Here is a 24,145-nt window from a genome sequence, read left to right on the forward strand (position 1 = left end):
CTGCTCCGAATTTTTCAAATTTAAGAAAGGTGTTTGGCAAGGAAATCTGGCCTTGCCTATTCTGTTCGCTTTAGGTGTCAAACCGGGAATGATCAAATTGAGGGGATAGTAGGTGGGGGAGGCATGATGCACAAAATAGCGTTGTTCACGGATGACCTTCTTTTGTTTATAAGAAATCCATTATTGTCTATACTTGCTCTCATGCAATGTCTGAGCAACTATGGATAAGTTTCTAGGCATAAGGTCAATTAAGGGTAATCTGAAGCAATGATGATCACAGGAAGTTGGCCCAAACAGAGGTGAAATTCAGATGGTCAAAAGGGGGCTATAGATACTTGGGGGTCACTTTGACTAATAACTCTTCTCAATTATACACAGCCAATTACTATAAACTTATTTCTCAGGTCAAAAAGGATTTGGAAATTTGGAATATGCTTCCCCTGTCTTAAATAGGTAGGGTGGAAACTATCAGGATGAATGTACTGCCATGGTTGTTTTTTCTATTTTGTTGCCTTCCTATAACTGTCCCAGTATCTACATTCAAATTCCTGGAAAGACTTGTCTCCAAATTCATATGGCAAAATAAAGGCCCCAAGTGAGACTCAAAGGTCTCTGCTCCCACAAAGCCTCGCCTCATTTCAGAAGTTACTCCTGGGCATCGCAACTTAGAATATTGGTCTCATGGATTAGGTTAGATGTGGAATCAAAATGGGTGCACATAGAACAAGGCTCTGTACCTAATATATCAGTTTCAGTTCTCCCCTTCCTAAAGGCAAGGGTATGGCGGAAACTTAAGATACAGAATGAATGGGTAAATTATACTTTAAAGGTTTGGGAGAGGATATGAAAATAAATTAATTTACCTATAGTATGTCTTTATCAAGGGCAACAAAAAAAGCTTCTATTTGCAACTTTTTGCCTGAAAAACTGGATAGTGGTCTTACGGTCTTACTAAGTGGGTGGATGGAGAAAGGTCTGACCGCAGTAAATCAGTTATTTGAAGGAACAACTCTCAAGGTATTCTCTCACCTCCAGGCCCAGATTGGTATTGCATCTAATTATTTTTTTTAGATATTTTCAGATATGACATTTGGTGACACACAAGAAATGGGACAAAATTAAAGAAGTACCAATCAATCTTGAACAGTACTGGATTGAGAATCAAACACACTCGAGGAAAATAATAACATGTTTGTACAGCAGGATTCATATGGATTCAACAGACAATACATTAGATGTAAAAGGTAAATGGGAATTGAAGGTCAACACCATAATTAAACATGAGGAGTGGGAGAGGTCCTGGATGTCTTGGCATGAATGCTTAAGTAGCCCAACACCAATAGTAATATCCAACAATGACAATAAATCTAATCCTCTCTATTGGAGAAGATATGGTTTAATAAGAGACTTTTCTCATATTTTTTGGGATTGTCCTAAATTACAAGTTTATTTTAGAGAAGGTAAAAAGGAAATAGGAGGAATTCTGGCCTTAAACAGATCATTTGAACCACATTAAGTGATTCTAGGCAATGTATCTCTTAAAGGGTTGGGGAAAAACAAATAATAAATGCTCAGAGCTCTTGTGTTAATAGCCCATAAAATGATTACAATAAACTGGCTTAAGCTCCACCCACCTACCTTTGACCAATGGACCAAAAGACTTAAGGCCGTGAACTGAATGGCCTGCGAGACACAACTGCGAGAATGCAACTCTAGAGGGACATTTTTTTTAGAAAGATGGTCTTCTGTTATATTGTATCTAGCAAAGTGAACATACTGTAAACATTTAGTTGGATAATTTGGGGTGAATATGAAAGTATGTATAACCTGTCTTATGTCTTTGTATTACTTATTTTTTTATACCAATATTATTTGTGTATGTAAAGTTGTGTGAGACTTATTGTCAAGGAACCTGATTCAATAAATGTTCAAAAAAAAAAAGATATTAGTGTCATCACATCCTCTTTAAATTGTTGTTTAACACATTTTAATCATATCATATTTTCAGAATCACTGGGTAAACAGTGTTATTTCCTTCCATCGATTCATAGGTATGTCATACCTGCAGGGAGAGCTGAAGAGCAAGGCAAGCAGTGCCATTCCCACCAAAGTTGCTAAAGTTGAGCGCATCCAGTAACTGAGCTGGCAGGAGTTACAGTACTGAATGATAGCTATGATGACAGCACAGCAGATGAACATGGTGAACTGGGGAAAATATAGGACACAGATACATATTCATTACACAAAAAATATAAAAGTCCGGGGGGGAAATTTTACTAACAAGGTAGCCTTGCAGGCACACATTAAGACCTGAATGGGAGCCAATAAATCTGCTGTGAAAACAGCAGCCAAATAACAAAACCAGAATCCAACACCCTCATGATCCATTCCTAAAAATATGAAACTGTCAATCCACCTGGATGGAAAGATGCATGTCACAGGTGACATGGGAGAAGACAGTCACAGCAGGTAGGGACACCAGGACAGCTCCTATAAAGTGACGTGGTATCCAGCCTGAGATGGCTCTTATCAGTATTCGGGTGCAATTAAAAGCATTGTCCAGGTAGAAAGCCGTCCTGGAGAAGGAAAACAGGAAGCAGTGATTGATATACAGATTATTATGATTTATTAGAGATGATATAAATGAAGTGTTTATCTAATTGTTGAGTGTCCCATGTGACCCCAGCCTGATCACAACCTGATCACACCCTGAATGATAAACTGATTCAAGACATGATTATGCATACCTGGGTTTGTATTCACAAAGCTTCTCAGTACATGATTAATAACAAGGATCAGTAAACAAGACTTTACAGATCCACTCATTCACTTTATAGATGTTGATCCATCATTAGGGCATCCACTTTAAGTAGCATTGCAAATGGGGACAAATGTATTGATCTGTAATATAAAATCTATAAAATATCTGTAAAATAAAAATATGTTCAGGCTTTTTTCCTCCAGCCCCCTTAATTTTTTTTTTGACTGATTTTTATGCCTTCATTAGACAGCAATAAGAGGGAGATGACACAAAATTAGGAAGAAAGAGATACAACAAAGGTCCCCAGATGGAGTTAAACCAGGGGTGTTGCAGTTCATGGTTAACATATTCTCTTAGCCACAGAGGCGCCCCCAAATCCCAAATAATTATCTGTTCCAAACATTTCTTTCCTGTCTCCCCTCATCCATCTAATTATCTGCTTTCCAAAAGTATGAATACATTTAAATACACTATAAATACACTAATAAATTACACTAATGTTTCCCATTAGAATTAAAAGCAAAAATCATCTATGTAATATAAACAATATTCCCATGTCATTATCATGGAAACTAAAAGACAGAAAGCAATTTTCTGCGAGCAGGTCCAACCTACATATTCATTTTCTCACCGTATAGCAAACAGCAGAGCCACAGCCTCCAGCAGGGCAGCTACAGCAGTCAGAACGATGGCTGGTGTGGACGGAGTCAGCTGGGTGACTAGCGGTCGAAGGAAACAGGCCAGTGACAGAGCCAGAAACACTGAACAGCATAACAGCATGTCCAGGAAAGAACTGAATGTTGGACTGGCAACAGTCTGCACCGCTGCTTGCGTCTCCACCTGGGACAGAAAAGGAAGAGAAGGAGAAAATCAAAAAAGATATGAGAATATGAATAAACATACACATAAGCATGAGGTATTAATGAAAATTAGTCAGTGGAAATAGTATATGTTATTTTAGGACATCTTTTCAAAGAGCAAAAACGCATGGAAAAAAAAGTCTCATCGTTAAGGATGAGTTGGAAATGAATTATCAAACAATCAATAATAATTTAATGACTTAAGTAAGTCTGTACTGAAAACTATCTCCATTCACATAACAGTGACTCACTATACTTACCAATGTAACAACAGTTGCAGCTATGACAATATAAAAATGCACTTCTGATGTTACACCAGCAGAGGGCATCACAACCTCATACAAAACTACTTTTAAGGTCCTGCAGTGATTTTTCTTTGCCGCAGTCTTCACCGGTCTGGTCATAACGCAGCAGTGCTAACAGGCTTCCCAGACAAGACAGAGATCCACAGAGAAACGCAAACAGGCAAAACGACAAACATGTACAAACACAGGCAGATTCCACACCCACATGTGAGGACAACAGAGATTGGATAACTGGAATCATATGAAGACACTGGTTTTCTATGAGTGTGTTGTAAAACTCTGAGCGATCGTGGGATCGCTGTCAGACGTGGCATACATGGATAAAGTCAGAAATACGCAGACACAGTCATGTGTGAATGCACACTTGTTAAACACACAGGCATGCAGGCACCATTGTGTCACACACACAAAACAACTCACACACACCTCCTCCTGGAAGCTTATCCGGTAAGCAGACTCCAGGGTCCTCTCCAGGAAGGTGAGGCTCAGCTTGTTTATTGGAGGTCTGTAGAAATAGTCCTTCATAAGGCTGTCACAAGCAGAGAGGAAAGTCAGTATAAATTATGTTCAGTGTTACAATAACTATCTTAAAAGCAGCTGACAAATTCACAATAATTGGCTTCATCCACTAATCTAACATCTATTATCATTAACTCTTTTTAGCACTCACCTGTCTTCTTTGATAACATCCACAAAGTGGGCATCACTCCTCTCCCTGAAGTTCTTGGATCGTAAAGGGATGAGCGCTGAGTGGTCCATGCCCATGGCTCCTCCACTCCATGTCTTCTTCTCCTTCTCCTGCAGCATCTCACACAGTGACGTCTGGCTGTTGTTCAAAGCTTCCAGCCGAGGACTGAGCAGGCCGTTCAGAGCCTTTGGGCTGCGTCCTGCAGAAACCACTGGGGAGCACTTAAGAATTGTAGATTCCTAGGGTGAAAAGAGGAGAGAGAGGGGTACTGTATCTCCAAATATTATATCAGTATGGCCAGTAATATTACGAGGCAGTCCATACAATGTATTAAGCTAAAAAGTTTAAAGAAAGTGCTACAGTAACACACTTTTATGTGCACGTGTCTGTGGCACACTTTAACTGGGACTCATGGAGTTCTATTTCTTTGAACTATTTTTGAGTCCTTTTTGCTGCTGGGCATGAGCAAATGAAACCAGACTTGGTTTATGATTGGCCCCAATAAACTGATGGAAAAATAATTACATAAAATATTTTATATTGGACAGACACAGACTCTTGTTCACAATGAAGAAGTCAAACATTTATCATCTTAGATAAACAGTTAAAAGTCTCATCTGTGTAGTTCAGATGATAACAACAGACTAACCTTGCTGCTACTGGTCTTGTGGTCGTCATGGCAGCCATTGTGCACCGTTCCTTCTTCCAGAACCTGATCCTCCCCTGGTATTAGGACCACACTGCAGGATAGACAGGGAGACTGCAGGGAGGTAGAGATCGGAAGGGGACAGAACGGGAGGGAGATGCAGCATATGGGTGCAAGAAAGAAGAAAGAGAATGAATAAATTTGAAAGATACAGATCAAGGAAAGCACAGGAGCAGAGAAAAACATGAAGAGACGGCAAGAGATTGAGATCAAGGAGGATGACAAAATGACAAAAGGGAGATGACAAAACACATGTATCAGCAGTGATCACCACAGCACTGCGGCAACAAAGGGACAAAACTTGTCACTTAAACATAGGGATGCAGTGACAAGTCTTTCACTCATTTTACTGGCTTTATTATTTATTTCAGTGCTGAGCGGCAGCAGCCACTGAGAAACGGATGTGCAGATGGAAAGTAAACAAGAGCCGTCTGCATGGGCTCATGATCTTTATTCTCATCCCACTCACCCTCTTCAAACAGAATGGAAAGTGTGCGTATGATAGAGAGAGAGAGAGAGAGAGAGAGAGAGAGAGAGAGAGAGAGAGAGAGAGAGAGAGAGAGAGAGGTTTGTGCGATAGTTATGCTGCGCTATGACTGACCATGACACTGACACGTGCGAGGAGTATTGAGATGCCAAAACACACGCACGTACATAATGTAAACACACAGAGATTGCACGCTCTGTGTACCTACATGCTACATTAAACGTGCAAACATTCATTACTACACCTGGCCTATAAATCCTTTCACACCATTCAAATGTCGTTAAGCCTTTTTGAAGATCCATGAGTGTGATCCTTCACAATGAGCCGTATCTGTATTTGTGTGTGAGCCATGCACAAGATGAAAAGCTGTAAACGGAGGAGTCATCAGGCAGAAATGCTCGAGAAGGGCTCCCCGTCTCCCTGTTTGAGTGAGCTCATTACCAAACTGAGGACCCCCACTGATTCTCCTGTCTCCCATCATCTTCTATCCTCTTCGTACTCTTTTTTTTTTTTTTTACACCCTCAGCTACCCCTCCCCCGCTCCACCTGGTCTGGCAGAGAGCTGAAAGATCTGTGCCTGGATCATGCAGTGCACGTGTACAGAGAAAGGAGGATTAATTGGGGTGAATATAAAATACAGTGATGCAGGGTTTTAAGGGTAATTATAAAGAAATAACGTGATGCAGGGTTATGGTGAGTCCAGTATGACCTCGTGGCACATTTTGGAAGCGAATGAGAAATTCCCCTTGAAGGCAGGGCTAAGGAGGACATAATGGATGGACATGTTCTGGGTTGATGAGCACTACGGGTCAGTTATTATGTAGATGGCTGGCTGGGGAGAATAGTGCTTTGGGTTGCCTAATTAATAAGATCTTGCTGTTTTATTCTCAGATTCTTATTAATAAGGATTTAATTAGGACTGGGGTGCTACACAAGTGGGACATGAAGGCATGTGTGAAGGTGCACACATACAGGTGCACATAAACTGAAAAGGGAGATCAAAAAATATGCTTTAACTATGCAAGGCGCCCAAGGTTAAGATCATGTAATTACATGGAACAAATGGAAAACTTAAGATGCAGGGTAATGGCACGGATGGAAGCTATTCTGTTTCTTTTTCACTTCCTCAAGGTAAGTCAAAAGGAAACTCTTTGCATGCAAAAAAAAAAAAATCAAAATATTTAATAAAGCTTCTGCAACACCCACATAAACAAAAGCACAGTGAGAGCAGAGATGAGGCTGTAAAGGCTGTAGGAGAACATGCAGCTCAGAATTCTTCCTCAGGCAATATATTTGTGCAGTGGAAAATGATCCTAGAAATATACTTACTCGCTCAACCTACATTTTCTCAGATATGGTGTGCACTCACCTTGGCTTTGTCAGGGGGTAGGGTGCCAGCTGAAGGGCCTCCATCAGGCGTGTGCGCCCTGGACGTGGGGCACCGAGGATCTGCATTCTCTGGTCCAGCCAACCCCAACTGGGAGCAGCTACAGTGAGAGTGTGGCTCTACTTTCCTACCAGAGATCAGGTAGGTCCTAAGGCCTAGAGAGAGACACAAAGAGAGAGGAGTGAGTGATGTCACTGGCAGATCAGTTCTTATTCTCAGCTGTAAGAGGAACAGGCCTGAACTGTGTGGATGAAGGTCTTGTTATTTGTGGAGTTGCTTTAGGATTCAGCTCAGTACCCAGCAGGATGAATTCTCTCTGTGAATTATATAAGAAAAAGTCCTGGCAGAAACCCAGAATCAAGAAAGGATGAAGCACTGAATATCAATCTCTCCCAGTTGATAAAGCCAAGGTCATACACATGAGTTGTTCTTGTTTCCATATACATAAACATGACATGTGGTGCTTTTATGGTGGATTTTTTTTTTCTCTTATTCAAAATATGACAGATGAGAATAATTGAGTGCTAAAGAGACACAACAACATACACAGCCAACACTTCTTTCAAGGTCCACAGATTTATTTTTCTCCACTGTCATTTCTTTTTCACCCTCCTCTTCACACACATTTCTCTCCTCCTCCTCCTCCATAAGCTGAGGAGGAATTTCTGTGTAGAATTGATGAAATCCTCTCATATATCCTTCTTAATCTATTTTCTCTGTGATGAGATAATTACTCTTTAACGTATATGTCATACAGGTGCATGTGTGGATTTCATGCATGCGTGTCTGCTGACCATGAGATGGTTCCACTTTCAGACACAACAGGCCAGGGCCAAATATTTGAACACCTGCGTCCTCCCTCGTCTATCAGCGTGTTATCATTTCCATCGGTCCTAAAAGTGTGTGTATGTGTTTGTGCAACCTTTGGCCCAAAATTCAGCTGACCAGTTCACTAAAAATAATGATAAGATGTGGTAATTTTGAGATCAGTTCTTTTAATTAACTGTTGATAGACACAAGGTGTTTGACTTGCTTCGCTGACAAAACATAGATGCATTGAAATGCAGAAAGTTGTTTATTTCACACTCTCAGTAAGATTTCTTCTTTTGTTTCTACCGCCTTAGACCTCTGAGTCACCAGGAAGCTCCCACTGAGTGATTTTAATCATGATTGCAGACATATGGCCCATTTCCTGTTTGGGTCTTTGTTGCCAACTTTGTCGCTCAGATAGATACATAGACAGAGGCTGTGGCTTTTGACTCAACCTCACTGACACCAAAGAGACCGAATGTATGTGACTGAACATACATCATTTTTTCCCCCTCTGTCTGCAACACAGTTTTTTGTCACAAGACAAGGGTGACAAGCCGCAACCACAATAACAGTTGGCTGTGTGTATTAGTCAGTAACACAGGTAAGTACCTGTGACCGTGTGCGTAGCCACATAATTCAACAGTCAGTGAAGCCGCAGCCTCAGGCTCTGAGCATTGTCTGCCCTAAGTACTTCAGACAAGCCTGCCACTGCCTCGCCTCGGCGGAGCCACCCTGAGGCTGCACTCTCTGACACATCACACACACACACACACACACACACACACACACACACACACACACAGAAAGACTGCACACATGGCACAAGTAGACTGAGACTCTTTTGCAAAGATACACACATAATTTAATGGACAAAAAAATTAGATAAGTAAGAAGCAGACACAAAAAAAAGAAAGTAACATGCAAACAAAGAGACAGATGTAAACACAAGTGCTATTATGAGACCTTCACAAAAGCACTCCCCCTCCAACCACCTACACACCCAGTCAAACATATAAACGCACAGCTAGCGGAGGTGTGGATAGACAGCTTCGCTCTAGCTGGGTCGATAGCCAGGTGGATCAGGATTCAAGGATGAGAAATGAAGGCGGTAAACAGCAGTGACAAAGAACTAATTCCCCACACCAGTGATGCAGAATGGCGCAGCAGACGAGAAGAAGGCGGCAGGAAACTAAGGGGAGCTTATCACTGCTTCTGACAAATGAGAATGTGCGAGTGGGACTGTGTGTCAAATACGGATCCAGAGACACAAACACACGATGCACACACTGATGACTGATTTCATTAGCTTGCGAATCAAATCCTTCCCTGCCTCCTACCATGACATACACTGACTTCTGCTTCTGCTCATGGGTCAATGGGGTTATTTTTTTCCTTCCCTTTCTGTTTGTTTCCTTTTCTTCTGTCTTTCCCTCAATATCTCTGAGGACAAACTGGCTGCCTGTGACACTGAGTGCTCTTTCAACACATACAAGTACCACAGGTTAAGATAGCTTGAAATGAAATATGGAAAACAGCAAAGAGATGTCAAACGGTGCCTCATTTTGCCTCAGCACTGTGGGTAGAGAGATGCATAGGTGTTTTTTTTTCCTGTCTGTTCACTCAGCCAGATTGGGAGCATCTGAGTCAGAGAAACAGTCATGGCCGTTTTGAGTTGAAGCACATAAAGCTATAAAAGTAGAAGTCACACTGTATTATTTATTAATATATTTAGAGTCATGATTAATACAAATCCTATATTGTCTGTAAAACCAATGGTGCTTGCTGAGTAATAATAAAACTGAATAAGACGAGGACGAAGCCGAATCCACCTAAACAAAAATCGCTGGACCATTCAGCTCCATTCCCCCAATACTGTAACAGCTTATTAAAAATAATGAAGTGTTTAAAGCTGGATAATATGCGCACCAACACATTACCAGAGAGAAAGGGTGGAGAAGACTTAATAGTGAATGAAAGAATGATGACCTAATATAAAAAACACAGTTAATTAGATAATTACAAAGAAGATGCCAGAGACGAATGCAAATGAATAAAACAACACAGGAGTAAAATGGGTCAAGACTAATAAATAAATAAAACTCACACATCAAAATAAATGTGTTGCCGGCTTGATTTTAGAAAACATACAGAGACTTCATTCATCAGACTTCATAATATAGGTAAGAAATATCTCAATTTGGCCTTCAGTGCACCCCTTTCATCAGATTAAAGAAGAGAAACATGGGTAGTGCTTAAAAGACGGCGATCCATGGCCATCCCGTTCACATGTGGTCGTATGTTACACTGATCCCATCTTGCGGCCAGACAGCTTGTTTCAGGAAATCATTTCACATGGCAGAGCCCTGACAGCCGGAGAAGAGCAAGATAAATCGACCACAGGGGCTCGCAGAGATGTACGCTGTGTTATCTGAGTGTGTTTGTATGAGGGGTTACGTGAGTTCAAGTGTCTGCAGATGTGTGTGTTTGTGTTCCCGTTCCTGGCCATTCTAGGACAATCTCTCGTCTTTACGATCCAACCTTGTGGCAGCTGAAATTGCAATGTTGTCAGGCAGTAAATTGTGGCTCTGATAAACTGGGCTGAACAGGGTCCAACATCATCAGAATACAGCTGTGCTTTTTGGCCTCACGGCAGGGAAAAAAGGTCAGGAAACGTCATGCTGTGTGTTCAGATTGATGTCTCTTGTTTCTTTCCAGCTGAGTGTGTGTGTGTGAGTCCGTCCGTTCACTTGTCTGTCTGTGCGGATCTGTTTGATGATCTGTGATGCAGGTACATTTGTGTATTGGCCTCTCTCCATCTCTGATGACCCTGGGCTAATTGAAGAGCATCATTAGTGGCAGCCTTTGGGCATTATGGGACTTGAAGTGTCCTGTCCTGTGCTATCAACTGACAGGGAACAGTAGATAACCTTTCCCCATGAGAGCCCAGTCACATTATCTCCTTCTCCAATCCCCTTTGTTCAGGACAGAGGAGAGTGACATGAGAAAAGCACTTTGCAAACAAACAACACCATCGCCTCCACTCCTCCCTTACTCTCACCTCGTCGCAGCACGCCCAAGCTCTTCTGTGACAAAGGCCGCCCCTGAACCCCCTCTTTCTGTGATGAGAGAGGGGTTGGGTGTGCCAAACAAATATACACAAAAAACAGTGGATACGACACACACATTGTCACTGCAGTGGTCATTCCATACACTGCCACTTCCATTAGCCCTGAACAGATGGAAGGACAACTGGCTTGAATACAAACTATCAGGTACAAAAAGCCTGACTTCTACATACCCTTACACTGTCCTATATACCACAAAGCACACAGAAAAAGACAGAATAAAAGATAGAAGGCCAAATGGTTATTCAAGCAAAAAAAATCTAATCTTACCCTTGGGATATACAACAGACAAAAAGAAGAATAGATAAATTGTGTTTAAAAAAAAAAGACAGGCACACCAATTCTACAGGCACAGTGGCTATAAAAATGAAACTTTTTTGGTTGTTTATCACAAAGCACCATCATTCCTTTCAATTCCCATTTGCAACCCGAGTGGGACTGAGCAGCCAATGCTGCTGTCTCAGGGAGGTTTACTAAAAGCCGCAGAACAAGAGGGCAACGGAGAGGGAAGGAGAGTTGGCATGGCAGATACGCTTGAATCAGCACACACACACACAAACACAAACATATCATGTGCCTGATCTTCCGATAATGACAGGTTTGCCTTCCAGGGCCAGGTATGGGAGCAGGAGGGCAGTGGAGCAGGTGGCGCACAGAAACTAGCACTGCTAGGCTGGGCAGCTCTCCATGCCAGTTGGCACTGCCAACCAGCAACCTAAACCCCCCACAACCCCTTCTCACTCCACTGCGTCCCGATCCTGGGATATATTGTACATCCTGTCCCTGTTGGGGGAAGAGGACAGGAGGAACAGGAGGAAACCTGTCCAGTATGACAGCCTGTTTAGGAGGACTTTATTAGCCCTTTATTAGTGGCTTGGTTTGCAGAGGAGAGGAAAGGGAAATGAGGGGTAAGAATAGCAGAGATTTAAGGAACAATTCAAGTAGACAAAGATGGAGCCAGGACGAAGAGAAGTAGAGACTAGAAAGAGGCTGTGAATTTGTGGTAGTAGTGGTGGAATTAAATATTTTGTGTGCGCTGTCTGTGAGTGAACCCATTCAGTCAGATAACATGAAAGACACATATGCATTTTTCATGAGGAATCACCAAGGGACTCACACTGTCATATCTGACAGTAAAAGGAGGTGCAGAGAGTTTGTGTGTGTCTCCCGAGATGAGGATGGGTGGGGGAGGGCAAGGGTGAGCGTTGACCTTCCTCTTTGCAGCTGAACACTTCTGCTGAGCCCCGGTAACTTCTGAGGCATTAAAGGACATGTAAGAAGGTGAGCAGAATTATTCACAATGTCGAATGCCAGAGAATGTCAAGCAGAGGGAGACGTGTCAACAGAGAGAGCTGTTTCACATGCTGACTTTGCCAATAACTGACTGTCTTCTTAATAATATATAAGAGAGGATGTTTCATGCTTATCTCCTTTTACTACATGCACAAACATGCAAGATGAGCAAAATGCTGATTCTGTTAAAAATAGATTGTGTTTGTGTGTGCACATGTACTGCACTACCTAATATGACTTGGGATGGTCATAGTATCCTACCTCTGATAGATTTACAGTAGAGATATGATGATACTGGGAGACAACAGAGGTTTTTCAACCTGTTGAGATTCTGCTACTGTTTCTACTGAGGTATCTATCCCTTTAATATCTGTGGTAGTATACAGTAATTGTGGGTGGTGTTGCAAATCGATGAGCAGGACTGCTTTACAGCAAAATTTGATCTACAGGGTTTCATCAATGTGATACAGCACTTTAATTTGCCAGGTCTTTAAATTCACTGGATTACCCTAAATAAAATTCCAAGTGGTTATTCTATCTATGAATGTCTCAGTTGAAATCCTAGAACATATATCAATACTGCCATATAAAAGTATGTATACCGTGATAGAAGGTCTATGCATATTGGTCATAAATCACTGCTTTTATAATGTGCTTCACAGCATCAAGAGTATCAAAATTTCTAACTACTTTTATTCTTCTATTTTCCCATAACCGTGCTGTTACTGGCTATATTTTTAAACTAAAAAGTATTGTTTTTCCTTTTTTTTCTTTTATTTCATTCATTGTTTCATGTTTGTCTGAGTAAATTATTAGAAAAAAAAGAGATATCAAACAAATAGAAAAAAACAAAACACATCCTGTAACAGACAACATCCTGCTAACTATGTAATGGAAACTACTCTGATGAGATCTTAGGCTACTGTTTCAAAAACATTGCGACAGCCTTGTTCTACATTATCAGCAAACAAAAACATATAAAAAAAAAGTAGGAGCACTTTGCAGTGATGGATATGCAAAGCAGACTTGCATGAGGTAATGTTTCAGAAACCACGTGCCTTCTTGTTCTTCAGAAATTCCTCAGAGCTCTGAAAAAGGCATGTTGTTACCAGTTTCCATATCAGTCTCCATTTGAAAGTGCTCCTGCTTCTTTTTCAAGTTATTATTTTTGTTTGCTGCCCAATGCACGTCATGTGCAGCAGAGCATACTTCCCTGCAGGCTTGATTGCGTAAGCTACTCAAAATTCTTATTTTGCAACTTTGAAACAACATCTATTAAATCATATTATGCTGTTGAAGTGGGTAAGACTTTAAGACTATTTAGAACTAATGAGTTAGTAGTCAAGTAACTTTTAGACATAAAAAACATTTTTCTGTAGCACCAAATATTGGTGCTTGACAAAAAAGGTGCCTAACATGTACAATATAAGTAAAGGTTTGGACACACTTCCTCATTTAAAGGAATAGGAAGGTTTGTCCAAATTTTTGACTGGTACTGCACACATCAAACTCATAGAAACACAGCTAAACCAATAGAGTTTTTTCCCAACATTCAGAGACACCAGATAACGCACAGTGACCTCTTGGTACGAGTTACATAAGTTCATAAAGAGAAATGGCAAATCTTGCACACCACCTGGGTTTTTTCAGCACATTATCCATTTCAGTTGTGAGTCAAAAACACGTCTCTAAACTGTGGGTTACATCAGAGTGCTTCTCTGCGTACACACAAACACACTCTCCAGCACAACAAGCCATACTGAAGTCTGTCAATATCCTTCCCCTCTCTCTGCCCCTCAGTGCTGTAAACAGGGGTGGCACTATAACAAAAGTTCCATATTTGGCTGTTGTTGTTCTTTTTCCTGGCTTCAATCCCGCCCTACCACGGCTCACTCAAAATGACAATAGAAACACTTGACATCTCTCCAAAGTATTTAACTCTCGCTTGGCTGTGTCTGTCTCTTACTCCCTGTGCTCGTTTTATATTCTGTGCCTCCGATCCCTCCATCCTTGACAGCCCAAGGCTGCCATGGTCTGCTGGCAGAACAATAGATACAGTTGACATCCCTCCAGAATCTCTAACCCCCCTCCCCTCACCTTTTGCTCAGTGGCCTGTGTTTTCTCCCTGTTTTGTCAATCTCACTGTAACTCACTATCTGTCTTTCCCTCTCTCCGTCCCAAATCCAACTCTCCTCCCCGTTCTTTTGTGTCCGAGCCAATATCCGTTTGCCTCATCACCACCCAGGCTTAAAGAGCTCTCCACTGTGAAGAATTGCTCGGGCTGACATCATCTCAAAAGCTCACTTTCCATCTCATCTTTTTTACACTGTCTTACTCTCCTCTGTCAAACCCTTCACCCGTGCACGCTCCTTTGAATGCGAATGCCCCCACCCTCTTTTCATCTCTCTCATAATGGTCACCATATGGCTCTCCATATGCCATTCAGCACATCTGTCCACCCTGCAGAAATATCCATATGAGCAAGCACTTTTCAAACTTTACCTTTATCATAAAAACAAGTTAGGACGTTTGCTACAGAGGTATCTGATTTCACTTGTTTCCCATGTAGCTCAATATGTCTCAAAGATCTTTTTGAATCAGTTGCAATTTTCTTCATAGTGGTGATCTGCCTTGTGTTGTCTTGTTTCAAAATATAAGTGGAATTATCCTCATTCGATCTTTTACTTGTTTTAAGAAAAGATTTAAGGAGAAGACAATGAGTGTGAACCCCTTTGGAATCAACTTAAGCATCAGATACTGAAGCAGTGTGCTTTGTGGAGTATTGTGTGGGAAGTCCCAGCCCAGTGCATCAACATTTATGTTTAAAATCTCTCCTAATTACTTAATTTTACAAGCAAGTCTTTGTATGATGTCCTTAACTCCTTTTCAGGAGTTCATTCCTCCTACTTTTATTCTTGACCTTCTTGTTTTAAGAGACTAACCAATTTTAATGTGTTTGGATCCTTTTAATAATTATGTAATATACTTTTTTTAGTCTATAAAACATTTTGAACTTTGGTTTTGAAAACTGCTATAACTAAAACTATTAAAACATTTTGAGGACAAAGAGCTAAAAGTCTTCCTCTACCTCATGATGACATAAACCATTGGTTTTAACGACCCTTCGACGTTTTCAGACAGCTGTCTTCATCTCACAAAACCACTTAAAATAAAATAACCATGAAAAGGAAGAATTTCTAATTTATTCCTGACCAGGAGATGACACATAACTAAAAGAAACAAACAACGTCTCTGTGACTATCCTGCTTCTAACTGAAATTCGATTTCATCTCATGCTGAATTATCACAGCCTGAGATCCTATTGACCCACAACTATGAGCAGTGCTCCTTCATCGATTAAACAGTGACCGAGTCTATGGCTGTGGGTAAATGATCAGAGTGAACAGCCAACACAGACACAAACATCTCCCTCCCGCTCACACTCCTCCACTCATACTCTTCTCCTCTAATATCACAGACTGCGCTTACTCAACACTTCGGGTAATGGCATCTTCACCGTAAGTTGATGATGAAAATGTTCTAGATCTTCTGCTGAGCACGGCACCGCTCCCCAAGGACTCTTTATCTAAAACAGGCTAATAAAGCTGGAGTAAATGAAGATGCTAACTACAAGCTCAGATTCCACCAAAGAAAGCCTGAATCATATTTTGGCTCAGACACAGAGACAGACAGTTATTTGCACTGTTGACCAACATCCTCTTAAAAAGCAGAACCGACAGGTTCGTTAAATCTCACGGTCAAGCACAGAGAGGAAGGCTGGAAACAAGTTGATATGCAGCCTGTTGATATAAGCGTTGCTGTAATGTTTGTTGATGAAAGTGTCGTTTCAAAAACAGCGGAGGCAGCATTCTGACTCAACAGTTACAGAATGAGACAGCAGCAAGATGGAGGCTAGAAAAAGGTAGAAAGCCAAGAGGGCAGAAGAGTGACCTGAAGAGACGGACTGAAAGTGATAATAGGATGGGGAGTGACCTCTGCCGGGAATACATTTGATACTTAGCACGCGCACACACACACACAACCACACATACACACATGCAGTAAGTCAGCAATGGCCTTTAGGAGTGACAGCATGGGGGATTCCTGGGCAAAGTATGTGGAAGAAGGAGCAGCTGACAGGTGGCGGAGACACAGGAGGTCTGTCCTACACTGAAGCCAACAGATGGCGCTAAACCTGAGACAGGCTCAACTCACTTTTTTTTTTAAAAATTCTAAGATATGATATCAGTATCAGCCTCACAAATCCAGTACCAGTCAAGCTATATCATACATTAGACATGAAAACAACATTTTCATTTTAAATGTATGTATTAATAATCTTTTTTGACTAATCAGTTCATCATTTGGTCAACAATAATCTTGCTTTTTATCTGACCAACAGTACAAAAATACGATGATGTCACAGAGAAAAGCAGGCAAATCAAATGTAAATCAGCAAATTTATGGCATTTTCATGATGTATTACTAATCAGTTACCAAAATTGTCATCTATTAAGTGTCACTGACTAATTGTTTGAGCTCTAGTATGCCAAAAAGCACACTGACTCCCACATGTAGTGACTGGGCCATGTAAGAAGAGAGTTATATAACATCGAAATGATAAAGGAGGAGACCTTTGAATATCGAAGATTAATAATCTAAGTCCACATACCACAGAAATATGGGTACAGAAAAGATTATAGGAATGTGAAGAGGAGAGGAAGAAGAGAGGGTGGCGAGGAAGAAAAGAGGCTCAGAAGTGAGATGAAGAAAATGAATATAAAAGAGAGACAAGCATTGCAACATACAGGCTTCCTCATCCTTAGAGCAGAGAGAGCTGAAACTGTGCTTAGATACCACAATGCATTTCACGGTCTGCACTGCTAATAATAAAATACTTCACAGTCATTTATAAGACAGACACAGTGCACATGAATACACAACATAACAAAATAATGCACTGCATGACACACACTTTTACTGTACACACACACACAAACACGCACATTCAATCCGTGCAGGGTGAGTGCAGTAGCGGGCTCCAGGGTTGACTGGCTCCCCGTCATCTTCCCTCATTCATAATTCACACAGCCATTTATCACACACACACTCCCTGCCGTGCACACTAACGAGTCACTACAGCCGCAAACATGGACAGGGTGCGGCTGCATGGGTGGGTGTTTGCATTAAGTGTATGCAAAGAGTAGAAAGTGTGTGTGTGTGTGTGTGTGTGTATAGGTGAGTGGGTGTGGGTTTTTTTTGTGTGTCACCTTAAGAGTGAGCTCCATCCATCAATGTCAGTGAATGCAAGTGTGCATCTGTTAGGAGGAGTGCTGGCATTTTCTGTACCCTTGATCACAAGGGAGAAAAGCTCAGGATGCATCAATGAGTCATGATAGCCCTTTATCACCCCAGTATCTGCACAGCTGTGAGGAGGGCTGAGCACCATGCACGGGCTCAACTCATACTTTACAAGAGGAGATTTAAATGAAGTATCAAATATACAGTGAGATAGCAACAGCAGGAGAGAGAGACACACAAAGACACTTTCACATTTCTTTCACTTTTTCAAGGTTTACAAATCTTTGAGAGTCAGATTGTATGCAATTTAGTGCTGTGGAGTGTTCAGCTTATTCTTACTGGGCTCACACAAAAATAAGCCTTCACTTGGCTTTTACCACAATATGAAAGTCAGAGCTTCAGCGGAATAACGTCAATTTGGCCCGTCTCTCCCAGTCAGAGCACCAGTCCTTCCATCTAAAAAAGAACCTCCAGTTTCCAGCTGACCCTCGTCCCTTTTAATAGCCTGTTGCCATGGCAATTAGCCTTGGTGGGCCCAGGGTGCAGAGCTGGAGTAAGTATGTGTGTATGTGTTTGTGTGTGTGTGTGTGTGTCTGTGTGTGTATGTTGCTGCAGATGGGAAATGTCCTTTCCCATGTGTTGTGCTGAGACTGGTGTTATGACTGTGAGCCGAGTGGGGCTGCAGAAAAACCCTGAACATGATGAACCGTACAGGAGCAACTCTATCCATCTTTTTGTCACAGTCTGTAGACAGTGTTTCAGTCTCTTTTTTTCCTCTCTTTCTTTTTTCTCACCTTTCTTTCATGCCCTTTCCTCTTTTCTCGACTCTCTCTATTTCATTCTGTCTAAGTTTGCAGGAGGGAAGTTATGTTTGCAGAAAGATATGCAAGCAGATCCTCGCAGCACATTTGCATATGTGAAAACTCCTACAGCGTACGATAACAGATTGATTTGCTGTGTGCAATCAAGAGAGAGCGACAAGAAGATTCCTTTATAATCTCTGGCTGCATAAGCATATCAAGATGGCATGATATCATTGTATCTTTGACTCTGTAAATAAGATGTTTCTTACCCTAAGGTAAAGGAAGGAGTCCAATTCTAGTGGTAATCATGTTTGCAAGCCTCTTCTATTTAGGGAGCCTGATAAATATTGCAAATGCAAATACTACAAGGAAAGCTCTTTGTGGATTTACAATACACTTTGCAATTTGGAGATAAGAAACCACATAGTCCACATAGCTAAGACATTATGTTTACTATCCTGCAGATCAACACTCCCTCCACCCTCCACCACTCACAACCTCTGTGAGGCTAATTATACCAGAAAGCAGATATCTGTCATATATGACCACCTCCACACAACAGACCAATGCATGGCTGCACTACATTAACTTACTTGCATTACCCCACCTGTTTAATGGTAGCTAATGGAGCAGCAGAAATGTGGAGGAGCCAAAGCACATTATTCTCCCATTTAACCAGACAAGATCCCCCCTGAGCATAAATGGATAGTTCATAAGCTGACATCAATATTTGCTTTAAAAGATTATAAAGGCTGTAACAGGTCTATAATTTATTTGTATTTTCTTACACTTAGAATGAGGTTTGCCAAATATTTTGAAGTAATCATGGCTCAACAAATTGATAATACAACAATTACTGTATAAATTGCTAACAAAGCTAAAATCCCCTCCCTGGCCTATCCAGATCATATTTCATGCCACCAGAACATTATTCTTTGCAGGCACTGCAATTATATCAGTTTCTATCCTTAACTTATTCTAGATTAAATTAAAAATAACAAAAGGCTTCTGAGCTAAGTGAAACGATGCGTGAAGACAGCATCTTGTGTTAACATGTTATACTCCACATGCTACATGTGCTGTGTTTTTCCTACAGGCTAAGCCATGTCAGCCTGCTCGCATGTGGCTCCTTATCAGACAGACAGTGGTGGCACTGATATCAGGCTCTCTCTTATCCACCTCGCCCTGGGTCATCTCTGTCAGACTAGATAGAGGCAGGACACTTCACCACTGAGCCATTAGGACAGCTGTCCCCTATAGGGGGACTGAGAGGTCTGCAGGGTCCTCTGACACTTGTCAGGATTAAGTGGAGCACAACAGGATACATGGATGTTCAGAGCAAAATCTCCAACAGCATCAGCTCAATGGAGAGCTCACTGGCCCATGCAGATAAGATTATTTGTAGCTCTTTGAAATAATATGTTTTCTGCTTTTCTGTTTTAGATCCCAAAACTCATTACACCCCCTGAGTACTAATCTTTTATTGCTTGCTGGGATGAAGCAGCAAGCAATACCCTTGCTGCACAATCCTCCTGAATGTGTACAGGTAGCCCAATCCTGCTGAGTAACAGCGTGACACAGCAGATAACCTAAATGACTGCAGCTATAAAATCCCGCTAATCACCACATTGTAGACCTTCAGACAACCTTGCCACAATGGCCCCATGTTTGCAGAGCATGACAAGGGATCCTGAAGCTCTGCAGACTTGCTCAGTATGATAAGGCCAAAAAGATGATAAATGGCGAGATTGTGTTGCTGCAGGCTACAATGCCATGCTGTGCTGAACTATAATACGCAGTATAGAGCAATACTGTACAATGCAGTGTGATGTATTATGCCATTAGTCTCAGCAGAGCTGTAATCTACCATGCAGAGCCAAGGTGTTCTAGGCAGGGCTCGGTCACTGCAATACAATATTGCAGCTCAGAGTCCCTCTGGCTGTTTCATTCCCCCTGGCAGTCTCTGAGCAGTCACATCCCCCTCTCAGAGTTCAGATGAAAGGGCCGCAACAGAACACAGTATGGTGTGTAACAGTAATCCCAGGATCTATTTACCAATGGTTTTATAAACCATACCAACAGCTGCCACCACAGCCTAACCACACTCTCTCCATGTCTGCCCCTCCTTACCCCATCCTATCAGTAAGCCACTTGACTCAAAGTACTCTACTCCACTATTGACCCATCACCCCCCACTCCCCACCCCGTCTACCTACAGTGGGGCTGAATGGTGTGTGTGCATACTGATTTGGACTCAAGAGTCTAGACAAAAATTAAGCCAGGTATTTGATTGCTGGCTGGGGGAGAAGACAGCTGTGTATATAATAGGGTGAAAAAGCCAAACCATTTAACTTTTTGAGTATGGCAGTGTGTATAAAGAGCACACACGCAAACACGCACACACAGCACTTTAGGTGTGAAATCCAGAGGATTAAATGTGTACCGCCCCCCCTTTATCAGCTTGTGGGTTCTCCTGGAGCTCAATGCTGGGGTCCAGTGACATGGTAGCTTAACGTAGTGGTGGTTAGGCAATGCTGCTGCAGTTTCTGCTCCCTTAGTACCACCATCAATTTGGAGCAAAATCAAGTGTCAGCCAGCGAAACTGCACCACAGCTAAGAGCAGTTCATCTACTTTCACTCTCTAGTTCTCTCTCGCCTTCATTTCTCTGTTTCTTTAAGTTTCTTTAACCTCAAAACCAGCCTCATTTATCAAGGCCAAGGTCACAGGTAGCAGCCGTTATAAGGATTTCTCCACTGAGCCTCAGGCAAATACTGTACACTTTATTGACTGACAGTTCATCCCTGTGGAATAGCATTTGCAGGGTAGGGGAGGGGATATGTGAATGTGTGTGTGTGAGTCTCCCAAAAGCCCAAATGAATCTTCCAATAACTAATACCTGCTGCAGAGCATGAAGTAATAGGACGAGAATGAGGGGACACAGAACATTCATCACCAGAACCATTTGCAGCCCAGTTCTACTCTGTGTCCACATCAATCCTAATGTAGCTAATCAATTATTGTTCTCAAGGCTTTAAAAGGCAGACAAGGAATTTATACAAATTAATATCATGGGCCAGAATATATATAATCTTTCGTCTTATAGCTAACATAACTCCTGGCCTTGGTTGATTCTCTTTGATATCCACACGACATGAAAACCTCTCTTGTTGCCTCATCATAAATATCCACGGCCATGACAGCCTCATTATAGGCAATCAATATCATTTGCTGTGATAAAAACGGTTGGCTGGCAGGCAGCTGATGTGTTCGGGGTCAGGATAACACCACGCCAGCGTGAGAAGATATGATGACGGAGAATTACTAACATTAATCACTTTAGCCAAGGAGATTACCCAGTCTTGCTTAATTAGAAATCTCCCATAGGGCAAAGGAGAGGGGAGAGCAGGGCAGGATACTGTACACAGCTGCCCAGCACAGCTTTGCTCAGCAGTTAAGTTAGAAAAGGTCATGCTCACAATTTCAAACTGAATCTGAAAACATGCCTTACCTTTAGGCGACTGGTTACTCAGAACTGTGTACATAATGAGTGGAAAGGGGCTGTGCGATGATACAAAAGAGCGGTCAGAAGCTCAAATTAGTGAAAGTGTTCTTCAGATCATCAAAGTGGAGCAACTAGTGTTCATTTGGGTTATTTCTTTAATTTTTTTTTTATTTATTCAACTTGAGTTACAGCAACAGCCTGGAGGATTCACAGCAGGGGAGAGGAAGTAAGATAAAACACAACAAGATTCTCCAAAACAAGAGGAGTTTTTAAATATCTGCCACCAAGACACTGAAGTAATCTGGACATTTTATGTACTATTGCAGTGTTACAGATGATAATGGCTCTAATAACTACATTTGGTCTTTTCACATTGTTACATGACATTAAGCCAACATCAGCACACAAACAAGTTCATTTCCCTTGGAAAAAAAAAGGCTGCTTGGAGGGGAGAGGGAGCAACTCCGACTCTCTGTGGTGATTCTATCATCATCAGAAAGATAACAGGGCCGTACTGACAGTTTCCTCCAAAGGGATAATCTTGTGCAGGTGCCATCATTCTGAATTAAGCACAAAGGAAGGACATGGACAGTTACTTTCCAGGGAAACGGAGCCAAATATAGCAACCATTTCCAGCAAGGAAAACGCACAACACAACAAGGTCTGGCCTCACGTGCAGTCCCTTATAGAGACGACCACACACAAAGAGCCTTGTACAGAGCATTGTGAGGTGTGTGCATTGTTCAGAGCAGCTTTTAAAAGGATCATCTTAGTATATCCTTCCCATGAGCTGTATAGTAGCTTATTTTTTTAAGCTACAATAATTCATTAATCAATTGGCAGAATATTAATCAACAACTCATTTGAAATGGTTTAAAAATAAGTTATTTATTCAGAAGAAATGCCTGGTTCTAGATCATCAGTTGAAAGCATTTGCTGCCTTTCTGTGTTTTTCATTGTTGTAGGCCTAAATTATACAGTAAGCAACAACTTCTCTTTTTCTATACTCATAACTTTATAAATCGAGAGCACTTCGAAGTTAATTTAAATGCTGTCGTTTCTAATGTTCTATGTGTCAAAGAAATTTCCACTGCAGTTGACAAAAAGTTGTATTGTATTGTTAACTAAAAACCTTTTGGACCATTGGTCAGACAAAACAAGCAATCTGACAACATCAACTTGGGGTTTGGGAAATTGTGATGGCTTTTTTTTTAAATTTTAGAATTATCTGGCATCCTATAGACTCAACAATTTTTGAGGAAAAACAATCATTAGATTAATTGATAACAAACATATCATTAATCAGAGCCCCAAATGTAACTGTAAAGTCCTCAAACTGTCTTCAGTTTTCATCCACTGGGATTTAAAGTGAGGCACCACTTCTTCATCTGTTGCTAAAACCACAGGCCTCAGGTCAGTGAAGAGCCAGCAGGATGCAGCTGTAACACTCAGCTGACCACACGTGGCTGCACTCCATGTGAACCTCTGCTACAATGAACCACAAATAGTGCATAATTACAGTGGGCAGATATAAATAAAAAGTAGAAACTTTAGAACATGTGCACCTGGAAGATGAGACAAAAAGACTGGACTCTAGCTGCAGCCTGAAGTTATAGTGGAGCTGTAAAAACACTTATGAGTCAAAAACTATTTGTGAGAAGGTGAAACATCACACTAACTCAAAAAGGACATCAAAAATACAAAGAAGACAGCTGCACAAATCAGTGTCTAGGTCAGAGCAATTTACTTCTGAGTCAGGCAACAGGGACCAGCCCCAGCCAGGATCCAAGCCTGGCTGCAATGTTACCCAAGTGATTTACACCGACTAAGCTAGACAGTGGAGGGATTTTTACAGCACCGGAGAACAACTCTCTCCTGACAGCCAGCTCTCTCACTGGCACGGCAAATCTACAGGGAGAGGATAAATCTTAGGAAGGGAACTGAATACATGATGGAGGCCAGAGAGAAGTCGAGGGGAAGAAGAAAGAGGAGGGGGTGAAAACACTGTGGGTAACACATTTATCCTTGCAATAAAAAAAGAGGAGCAAGTGCAAGAGTGGTATACATTCATTAATCTAAGAGATGAGGGGAAAATGCAGGCCCATAAATCACT

General features: G+C 41.5%; 1 protein-coding gene across 2 annotated transcripts in view; it reads right to left on the reverse strand.

The window, feature by feature from the left end:
- Positions 1 to 24,145, reverse strand: part of LOC122966716 (adenylate cyclase type 9-like) — a 34,055-nt gene that overhangs the window by 5,190 nt on the left and 4,720 nt on the right. Inside the window, exons 2-8 of one of the 2 annotated variants that reach the window (XM_044331015.1) lie at positions 7,177 to 7,349; positions 5,264 to 5,374; positions 4,597 to 4,853; positions 4,353 to 4,455; positions 3,393 to 3,601; positions 2,417 to 2,576; positions 2,063 to 2,205 (exon numbers count right to left, since the gene is read on the reverse strand). In XM_044331015.1, coding sequence (XP_044186950.1) covers positions 2,063 to 2,205; positions 2,417 to 2,576; positions 3,393 to 3,601; positions 4,353 to 4,455; positions 4,597 to 4,853; positions 5,264 to 5,374; positions 7,177 to 7,349 — 1,156 coding nt within the window. Of the gene's footprint in view, positions 1 to 2,062; positions 2,206 to 2,416; positions 2,577 to 3,392; positions 3,602 to 4,346; positions 4,456 to 4,596; positions 4,854 to 5,263; positions 5,375 to 7,176; positions 7,350 to 24,145 lie in introns of both variants that reach the window. The other variant, XM_044331014.1, reaches the window with a different exon arrangement.

Source organism: Thunnus albacares, chromosome 17 (assembly GCF_914725855.1).
Source record: "Thunnus albacares chromosome 17, fThuAlb1.1, whole genome shotgun sequence".
NCBI lineage: Eukaryota > Metazoa > Chordata > Actinopteri > Scombriformes > Scombridae > Thunnus > Thunnus albacares.